The 10,786-nt window shown below is 40.9% G+C and overlaps 2 protein-coding genes across 2 annotated transcripts; one reads left to right on the top strand and one right to left on the bottom strand.

Annotated features, from left to right (window-relative positions):
• The first annotated feature begins 3,487 nt into the window (after positions 1-3,487).
• LOC119293167 (putative lipid-binding protein AIR1) lies at positions 3,488-4,173 on the top strand. The gene has a single exon (XM_037571751.1). The coding sequence runs from the start codon at positions 3,532-3,534 to the stop codon at positions 3,985-3,987; it is 456 nt and encodes a 151-aa protein (XP_037427648.1). The 5' UTR covers positions 3,488-3,531; the 3' UTR covers positions 3,988-4,173.
• A 186-nt stretch (positions 4,174-4,359) lies between these two features.
• Positions 4,360-8,504, bottom strand: LOC119274992 (NADH dehydrogenase [ubiquinone] 1 beta subcomplex subunit 8, mitochondrial-like). The gene is made up of 4 exons (XM_037555769.1): positions 8,244-8,504; positions 8,052-8,138; positions 7,818-7,913; positions 4,360-4,673 (listed from the first exon to the last, which is right to left on the bottom strand). Exons 1-4 carry the CDS (start codon positions 8,379-8,381, stop codon positions 4,617-4,619), a joined length of 378 nt encoding a protein of 125 aa, XP_037411666.1. The 5' UTR covers positions 8,382-8,504; the 3' UTR covers positions 4,360-4,616.
• Between the last annotated feature and the right edge of the window lie 2,282 nt (positions 8,505-10,786).

Here is a 10,786-nt window from a genome sequence, read left to right as displayed (position 1 = left end):
GGGGGCGCCGGCCGACGTCGTGCCGGGAAAGGATGTGGCGTGCTGCAAAGTAGGCGCCGTGCTACAGAGGAGGCGGCTGGCGGAGGAAGAAGTGAGAAGTGGAGAAAGCAAAGTGATAGTGTACTGGAGAGATCGAGATAGTGATAGTGCGACGGGTTACATCCTGTTGCTCTTTTTTTATTTTACTTTTCACCGGCTGTTCCTTATTAGTGTTTCTTTGGTTGCTTTTTCTCTCTCTTTTGCAATCCGACCTCTGGTTGCTTTTCTATCACCTAATTAGGCCACCCAGATTAAACAGTACATCGACCAAATGGATCATTGGCCGTGTCTCGTTTGTTTAACTTTTGTATCTATGATCGACAACCTATTCGGTGAAAGTAATAATTATATGGGTTTCTCTCAAAATAATTATGCATTCACAAATTCGTTTTTTTATTGATAACCGTTTTGTTCATTTGATTTATATACAAAATATATGGGTTTAGAAATTTAGTTATTTTATTGATAGCCCTTTTGGTTATTTGATTTATATTAGCGGCAAACGTTGTTTAGTTCCTTTTTTATCGAGCGTATCCGGTATGATAGTGTGGTTCAGTCATCATCATTTTATGATACTATTTTTTATTAATATTTTTGTTATTAAGCATAACAAAATTTCTTTATCATCAAGGTCATCTTGTGGTCTCTGGATGTTAAATTTCATGGAGTACTTCACGGGAGATAGTTTGTCCGACACTCCCGGACAGGTATATTTTGCATCGTATCATGATAATAATTATTTTGTGTTGTATCATTATTTGAGAACTAAGTCTTATTACTACTTCACTTTAGGTTCACATGAAAGATTTTAGAACAAAATTAGTTGTCATTTTAGTCGACTCGGAATTCAATGATGACGATATAAAAAACCGAGACTTGGATGATGATGAAACCAACACGGATCCCACTGATTGTATGATTGTCGAAAGACCTCCTAACAAACATAAAGCATCCAACTCATCTTCACAAGTTGAGCTCATCTCGCAATCATTTATCCTTTCGCCGCCTGTCACTCCAACAAACTACGACTTAATAGATGAACTTTGCTTGTTCATCAGCATGGTTTATGATGTCCCGATGCTAGAGTAAGACACATTTTTGCAATTCATTTTTGTTCCTATTACTCTTGTATAATGACAGAATTCCTATTTCACAGGAGCGAATGGGTGACAAGCTCCCAGCCTTACCCTATTAATTTAAACTTGAGACAATTAAAGAACATATTAAAAAATGATGAGTACATGGATGCTGATTGTTTTAACATGGCTGTGAGGATACTAGCATGCCACGACGTCCAGCTTGCTAGAGACGTCCCGGTACACTATATGGATCTACGATTCTGTGTAAGTTATTTTAATCACATTTTACATTTTGCCTCATTCTACTAATATTTTCTTACAACATTGTAGTCCATGTCCCACTATGCACGAGTCCCAAGTCATCGTGACGGTATGGACATTGCTATGTTGGCACAATTGTTTGATAGCTGGCCTGACAACAATGAGTATCATATTTCAGAATGTGATACGGTAAGATTTAAATTTAAATTTATTGTTTATTTGGTCTTAATGAATGATAATGATTGATGTATTTCTAAATGCATGTATCATTGTAGATTTTATTGCCTCGTGATATTCTTGGGTTATTTTTATTGTTTGTCTTGGACCAACATAAAAAAGTTGTATCTATTTTGAACCCGCTTTCAATACCCACTTTCGGAAAGCATATACTTGAAACTATGGCCAACAATCTAAACCTTGCACTCCAAGCTGCAAACCCTGCCTTCAAGGACGACATTTTGAAATGGGGATGCAAAGTTCCTGCTGTTCCAACAAACTCATACGGGTACGAATCTTGTCAATATATCACAATCTTAATTGATTCATTCAATTTGCATGTAACATTTCATACATGCAGTCCCCTGTCTGGTTATTTGGTTTTCAATTTAATACACTCATGGCACGATGGGATGCTGCATTTTCCAGTACCCAAGGTAAGTATTGACACCATGCTCATTTCTACACACATTACACATGTTTTTTTAATAACGATGTTATATAATGCATATGTAGGATGATTTTGAACCGAGGAAGCGATTTTTGGTTCATATTTTGAAGTATGAAGAGAATGAAGTTTTAAACAATATCCCGGTCTTAGAACGAAGCATCATCGACCGGATCAAAAGATGGACCTTCCAGAGAGGATCATCATCAAATAATGTTTACTAGATAATGTTCCTTAGTTGTTATTTTTAAGTGTTTTTGTAATAAGTAACAAATACAATACATTTATGTCATTGTTAATTTTATGTGAAGACACGTGTATTGGTCGCGTGTTACATGCGCGGGTTTTTTCATTTTGTTTTTGGAATTTTGGGATCACAACATTTCAACAATGAAAGTCTTTCACCAGTCAAACAAGACTTATGACTTAATCTAAAATAAATTATTGCATTCAAATCATTGGGCGTGACACGCATTTAAATGTTCTGGTAAAAACAGGAGTGAAAGTTCATGTTTTTAGTGTACTTTATTAGGATACGTGCGTTGCACGTGCACGCTTAATAGTGTTAACATACAAGTGTCACTAGCCAGAAGACCTACTTGCCATTGTTGATTAGCACCAGAGGCGACAACATAATAACAGGGCTGCAGCGCTATTTTATTCATGTACTGTACCACTTAATTTTTTTGAATTAATTAAGAAAAAGATCGTGGTTTTGAAAAAAGTTCATTGATTATGCAAAAAGTTCATCGATTTCAAAAAAAAATATCAAATTTGAAACAAAAGTTCATCGATTTTGAAAAAAATTCACCTGATTTCAAAACAGTTCATCGATTTTGAAAAGATTGCATGACCCGTGGTGGTGTCGTAGTGGTTAAGTCGATTTGCTTGCTATGGAGTGGTCTTGAGTTCGAATCTGGGCCACGCTGATTTTTTTATCCTTTCCAGAAAAGAAAAATGAAGAACGGGCCGGCCCAGCTCGGACTGCTGTAAGCGCCCGTTTGCAGATTGCACTATTGTAACGGACGCCTGCAGCGCCAAATAGGAATCGTGTGGATAGGCATAGAATAGCAAACTGAGATTTCCTCAAAAAAAAAATTGAACCTTTCTTTTCCTTTTCCTTTTCCTTTTTCTTTGGCGTGAGACAGCAAACTGAGCCATGCGAAATATCTTTAAAAAAAACTTTGATCATTTTCTCTATCAAAGTGACCACGCGGCAGGCAGCGCCTGAATTAATGCGTCACCGACAAGAAGAACCACAATGAATTATTCCCTACATGTTGTACCAAAGCTACAGTACAGATTGCACGTTGCTCCAGTAAGTGCCGCCGCGATAAAGCCGATCGGACACCTGACTCAAGTAAATTCGCAACTTTCGAACCGATGACTCCCCTACAAATACCACCACATGCACGGCAGCTACGGCACGCACCCGTACTAGGTACTCATTCTCTCGTCGATCTCTCTAACCTTTGTCACAGCATAGTCATGGCGGCGACGGGCAAAACCAGCAACACGGTGGTTGCACTGTCTACCCTGGCTCTAGCGGCGAGCCTCCTCCTCCTCCCCGTCTCGTCAGAGGCGGCCTGCCCCAGCAAGAGCAAACCAACGCCGAGCGCACCGACGGTGACGGGCGGGAGCGGGAGCGGCGGAGGTAAGTGCCCCGTGGACGCGCTGAAGCTGGGGGTGTGCGCGGACGTGCTGGGCCTAGGCGACGGGCTGACGAACCTGATGGCGGGCTCCTGGTCGACGGCGTCGTCGGGGAAGAAGCCGTGCTGCGAGCTCGTTGGCGGCCTCGCCGACCTGGACGCCGCAGTCTGCCTCTGCACCGCCATCAAGGCCAACGTGCTGGGCGTCGTCGACGTCGGCCTGCCCCTCCAGCTCGGCCTCCTCGTCAACCACTGCGGCAGGAAGCTCCCGGCTGGCTTCCAGTGCACTAACTGACCAGCCAAGTCCGTACGCACGCACGCACGAATGGAACGATGTTAATTTGCTTGCTAGTAGTGGTACGTGCTGCGCGCGAATTTTAATTAAGTTTGTCTGTGTACTGGTCCTTTAATGTTAAGTCTACTATCTTGTGTCGTGTGGTAACGTAATGACATGTTCGGTGCTTGCTGCGCTATACCTTCAGTTCCAACTTTGCTAAATGGTTATTCCCTGTGAACGCCGTGCTTTCCGAAACGAATTAGAATGGGATATGGACGTTGCTGACCAAGCAGACATTATACATGCAGCTTTACAAGTACTATCACAGTTCTGCCATTGTCAGTAAAACAAGTAGCCGCAAAGTGCATGCCTGGTTATAAAAAAGAATGATTGAGAGGAAAAACTTTGTTTGAAAACATTTGCAAAGAGTACCATCGTCAATTGATCTGAAATCAACAAGATACCCAATATTGTTTATTACATGGATCAATGCATAGATATGCGCAAACTGGGATCGATTATCTCGATTCAACAAACTACAAGACCAATGTTTATAACATGACAAACGACAACAAACACCATCCCGATGAAAGGAGGTGTGCTGAGTTCAGTTCCTCGCAACACTTGAAAAGGTGGGGGGAAATATTTTATGATCTATCACCAAGTTCCGCTCTCAAATTGTCGAACGGGTAGACTTTTGGTGTCTGCAAGAGAAAGTATGATGAGTTTAGTTAGCTTGTTCAGCAAAATAAACTAAAAACAGGCATCCTTCTTTACCAATTTACAACAAATCCTCTATTCTTAAATAGCTACAACTCACTACCTAATTTTCCTCTCCATGCAACAATGCCACATCACCTAGTCATGCATGTATTCATAAGTTATTTTTTCATTAATCTCTTAATGCAAAGCATACCACCTCATGCATGACTTTTTTCCAAGGAAATTAAGTCATGTAAGACATTTTGTATTTGCTTTTTGCATTAACTTTAGTATTCTACCACTTAGCCATATATTTTTTAACAAGGTTCCCACAGCAACGCATGGGGCATTGTCTAGTTTAGATAGTTTTCAGGTCCGCAATCACAAATCAGATTAAGTTTTCAAGTCAAGTTCGCATCTGTAGTAACTATCAGATTAAGTTTAAACAGAAGATTAGTTTTAGGGCCTTCTTCGTTTGCAGTATTCTGAAAAAGTAGGATTGGGATGATATGACATATTAAGGAATTTCATCTAGGACAAAGGGCATAAGCTTAACAGATACTCCCTCCGTCCCAAAATATAAGATCATTTTAGCTTTACTGACTACTGTAACCTTCAGGAGAGTACCAAACCTTTGTTTCCACACGTGTATAGCACATAAGGTAACAAGCATACATGATAAAGTCCTCCGTGCTTCGAAGGATATAACAGATTATGCAACATCATGAGTATCCAGCGATGCTAATACCAATACCTTCTGACGTGGGTATAAACTTTGCATATCAAGGAGGCATTACAGCTTAGGGATTGAAGGGTTTGACACAGGCCATGCTTAGTAACATGGCTATCCAATTGTTCAAGTCAATAGAGTAACATACAGCATGACAGTGAAGTTCACAATTATCAGAATAAATCGATCATCTACACTCAATAATCACCAGTATATATCCAGTAACAGATTCCAGCATCAAATCTTGGGGAAGTGCAAGGTTGTGTCGGGATGAAATCATAATAAGGAACTTAACACAAATATCTAAGGCCCGACATACATATAAGGTTTAAGGGTGTACCAAAATACTAACTGCTCTCTAAGGAAATAAATATCTAAACTATTGAATGCACCCAAAACAATTTCTAGGCCCAATTAACCACCTGATGAAGAATCTGAGGTCTACTTAACCCCCTATACCAGGATTGGTGATGACATGGCAGGGTTTGCACCACAAAACAACACTCAAGCACACCGGGCGCTCTCTATAGCTTCCTTGCATCCAGAATAGGCACAGCTCACTTTGATTAGCCCAAGGACACGATATGCTAACCATTGTTTATAAGGCGGACGCTTAGGCGCCAAGGCGCCCTGGCAGTGCCTTGCAATTATGCCCACTTTAGGCGCTTACGCGTCAGGGCGGTTGGTGCTCGCCTTAACGCCTTATAAACAATGATGCTCACAGCTAGGATGTATTTACAGCTCGCCGTAGTGAATTCGAACATCTAGCTTTGGAGCTAGCTAACCAGCCGCTAGCGGACAGCTACTAGGCACTGTTGCAGTGCTGCTCTGCCACGGTGATCTGACAGAACAAGCACCTGTGCATGACAGTGCTGTTGGCCAGTCAGCCTCTGCACGTGTCAGAGTGCGAGCTCCCAGTGATCAATTTCAGGTGCCTGACAAAGAATGGCGGGGCCACGGAGGAGATAGCGTCCTGAGCAGCTGGGATCACCGGGCACCTGCAATCCCGCATACTGGGGTCCTTTCTTCCAGAAGGTCAACAAGGGTATCATATAGGAGCTCCTGGAAATGATGTGGTGAGAAAATATGCGCCACTTCCGTCTGCAGCTCAAGGCCAAGAACACGACCAGCCTGCTTGATGGATCCTATCACTAGGACACCCTGACTGCCACGTCTCCAAGGTAGCTAGCACTTGGATGCCCCGCGATATCTCTAGCAACCACTGGAACCTTAATTCCTACCCCTCCGCCGCGTCACTGCACTCTGTTTCCTTGAAAATTTTCCGCTTAAATCAACCAAATGGAGGAAAGGAGTTGTGGCTGATGATGGCGTGACATGTGACATGCCTACATGTCAAACCAAGATTATGAAACCCCTGTTTGGGAACCACTGAGTCTAGTTAGGGGGTTAAGTGGATCTCAAATTAATCAGCGAGTTACTGAATGAGCCCAAAAATTGTTTAAGTGGGTACATGAGCACAGCCAATAGTTTGAGAGTGTAATGTACTAATGTGGACTTTTTCCTAAAGTGAGATCCTCCATGGGAAATTTAAGCCAGCAGTGCCAGTTGAATGAAGGCAATAAAATAACTTGCTAAGCAATGAGGTGGCAGATATTTACATTTGTTATCCATAGAGTTAGATGATTAATTGCAGTTCATTTGATAAGAAAAGAATACCCACAACGAATGCCCCCATAGATACATAAGAAATCAAGGAAGCTCTCTATATTTTATTTGTTTCAAGGAACAAGGGAGAACATATTTTGCACAAACTGAGGTCAATTAACTTGGTTCCAATTCAATTAATCAATTTCTAGTTGCAGTCTTTAATTCTCTCGGAATATAAACTTCTAACAAGAAACAATTTAGATCATGCACTAGACAGCTAGAACACAAATCACAACTAATAAACCACAAGGAAAATATGTTGATGATCATACAGTACAAGAATCCTCCCTAGTTGCAACAACAACAAAACGCCAAAATGTACTCTATTTACAGTTAACTAAATTGACTGGGTTTGCACCATTTTTCAGGTCTAGTTTAGGTAAATTGTGCAAATTTACATCAATTCATAACAATTGCAACTCTAGCCTAAAATTAACAATTGGAACACTCTCACAATGACCCAACGGTCGTACCATCTTAGCAACAATATTTTTTGTACAGTTGCATAAGGCAAGTCTCCGCTAAATCTTTTACTACATCTGTTTATAAACATAAGACGTTTTGGCAGTTTAAATTGAACTGCCAAAACGTCATATATTTAGGAACAGAGGGTGTACTTTTTTCTTTTGCAGGAAAGTCTCCTTTAAATCATAGCCCAAACAGATAAACACTACAAAGATGGTCTCTAAACAAACAATGGGGGTTGTAACATCACGAGGCAGTAGAAGCAGTGGCACTGGAAACTCACATATGGCATCTTGGAGGCCTTGTCATTCACAACGGCGGCCAGGCCGAGAGCGGCGAAGAAGCTCAGACCTCCACACAGCCACGCCAGAGCCTCGTACTGTCCAACCAAAACACATCAAAATCAAACCGATACAGACGCATTTGATGCGCTGCAACGCACCAAATTGCAGTGGATGCGGTCTTGTGTATTGCAGCAGTAGGGAGGGGGGAGGGGGAGGGGGTCGGATCAGCATACCTTGCCGATGTGCGGCGCCAGGCGGTCGACGCAGGGCTCAGGGAAGGGTGTGCCATTGTCCCACACCAGCTCGTCGTTCACAGGCAGCTGCGACGCAAAAATCCCCAATCCGAAATGGAACCGATTAGAGATGGAGATCACACAAACAATAGAGAGCGGGGGAGGCGAGGGGAGGGGCGTCTCCTAGCTTACGGGCTTGTCGGGGACGATGTGCCTGCCGGCGGGGAGGCCCATGCCGGCGCGGTTGCGGAGGGCGGAGGCCGCGGCGCGCGCGGCTGCGCCGTGGCCGCCCATGATGCGGGATCCCATCGCAGTCAGCCTCCCGGCCATCTCCACCGATTTCTCTCTCACACACTCACTCAATCTCAGATCTGCGCCTGCGGGTGTGCTCGTCGTCGTCGGCGGCGGAGACGCAAACAACTCGGCGAGCGTGGGCTTGGTTTGGGTGTAGGGTTGTGGTCCAGACAAATGAGTTGTGTTCGGCTTAATGGGCTGTGTGGGCTCAATGAGAACTAATGAGTTGGGTACTATTTAGTCGGGCGCCCCTATTCAGCGACTAACGCGCTGAATAGCACAGACGCGCACCTCCCGCTCCTCCCCGCACCTGCTTTGAGCCAGCCCATGTGCAGGGCGGGACACCCCTGTTTTTTCATTTGTTTTTCCTTTCTGTATTTTTTTCCTCTTCAAAATAATTCAGGATTTCAAAAAAGTTCTAAATTTCAAATTTTTTTGTGAATTTCAAGAAACCAGTTCAAGAAATACACGTCAAATAAAAAATGTTAATTATTTTAGAAAATGTTTGGGAAATCATATAATATTTGTGGATTCAAAAAATGTTCATAATTAAAAAATGTTCACGGTTTCAAAAAGAATGTTCTGGAAATCAGAAAATGTTCATGATATCAAAAGACACGTTTGCTTATTCAAAAAATGTTTACGAATTTGAAAAAAAATGTTTGCAAATTAAAAAACAGTTATGAATTTTTTTAAACGTTCACAATATTCAAAAAATGTTTGCGAATTTGAAACTTTGTTCCCAATTTTTTCCCAAATTTGAAAATGTCAAACCAAAAAATGTTCGTAGATTTCCAAAATTGTTCCCAAATTTCAACAAATGAGGCCCTCCATCTGCGAGGCGACGATGCTCCTGAGGTCTCCGACGATGGATACCCCTGTTGGAGAGAATCGAGAGAGAGGAGCGAATGGAAAACAGATATATGAATGAACAGTTATTCTATTGATTGAAGATTGGGGTATTTATACCCAGTTTACAAGGCGGTTACAAAAGGAGGAAGTTGCCAAAAGTGGCACCGACATAGCAGTGATTAATAGTTAATTAACCTAATTAAATAATTCCTAACACTCCCCCTAATCAATGCTTGTCTTTGTGAATATACATCATCTTGATAGACTCCTTCTAGTATGTATTTGCCTTGAACGTTCATCATCTTCATCTTGAAAGTCTCCTCCAAAAACCCTGTGGGAAAAATATGAGGAGAATAGTGCAGATATGTTGCTAAAACTCCTTTAAACCCAGTGGGAAAAATAATAAGGAGAAAATGATGCAACATATAATGATTATTGTCTCTTGATAACTCATATGATAAAAACCTTTGAAGAAGGAGAAAAATCATCGATGAGTTTAGAGAACAATTAATATGTCTTGAGTACTTTCTTTAAAAACCCCGATAGGGAAAAAAGAAAGCATGACATGCCTCGTTAAAAACCGTTATGAGAAACTTTGAGAGAAAACTCATAAAGGAAAAGAGTGCGATTATATATGCCATCGAAAACTCCTTTAAAACCCAATGGGAGAAATATAAGGAGAAAATGATATGACATATATGAACACTTATATCTATATTGTCTCATTAAAAACCTTTTATGAGAAACCATTAGGGAAAAACTCGTGAAGGGAAAAAGAGTACAATATATGTAATCTGATGTTTGTTAACAGGTTATACTTTGGGAGATTACTCCCCCTGAACTTTGCAAATCTGGAGGATGTCTCATATCAATTACATTGACATGATCATGACATTATGAATAATATGTCGGTTTTTCCAATATTTTGTTTGCAAACTATTTCATCACTTTTCTATAATTCATGAGGATAAGTGATCTCGAGCAATGTGCTTTGTGATATTGCTCTTCATATAACCTGTATGTATTGAGTAATACAAGTGGTAGCATCTTGATAAATCAAATTATGTTACTCTGATGAATCTCAACCACATGGTTTTGAGTGTGGTTAATCATTCTGCTAAGCCAACCATATTTTCAATGCCTTTAGATAAAGTAATTATGTCAGAATGATAAGGGGAAGTAGCCATTAAATTCTATTTATATGAATTCCATAAGAAGGCTATTCCATCAAAATCAGTCATTGATATGGCTTTGTTGGGATCAAGTAAAGAGCCAATATCATGGTCAAATCTTGATTTTCCTGATGGAATTGTTCAAGATTTATTATGAACTTGAGATATAAGTTAATATTCCTCATATCGACCATATACGTTTTGTTGGTGTGATATATCCACATTGAACTTCTCAAATATGTTTTGGATATATGTAGACTGATATGTATTCTTGAGAGAATGCTCAAGTTGTAAACTTAAGCTAAATTTGGTTTAATCCAAATTTTCCGTCTTGAGATGATTTTGTATATGTTTAGGTCTTGTATAGACATTGATGATGAAGTCATCGATATACACTAAGTGATATAAGGAAAACAA

Source organism: Triticum dicoccoides, chromosome 1A, assembly GCF_002162155.2.
Source record: "Triticum dicoccoides isolate Atlit2015 ecotype Zavitan chromosome 1A, WEW_v2.0, whole genome shotgun sequence".
Taxonomy (NCBI): Eukaryota; Viridiplantae; Streptophyta; class Magnoliopsida; order Poales; family Poaceae; genus Triticum; species Triticum dicoccoides.
The sequence above is the reverse complement of the archived record's forward strand: the minus strand, read 5'-3'. Positions and strand labels throughout refer to the sequence as shown.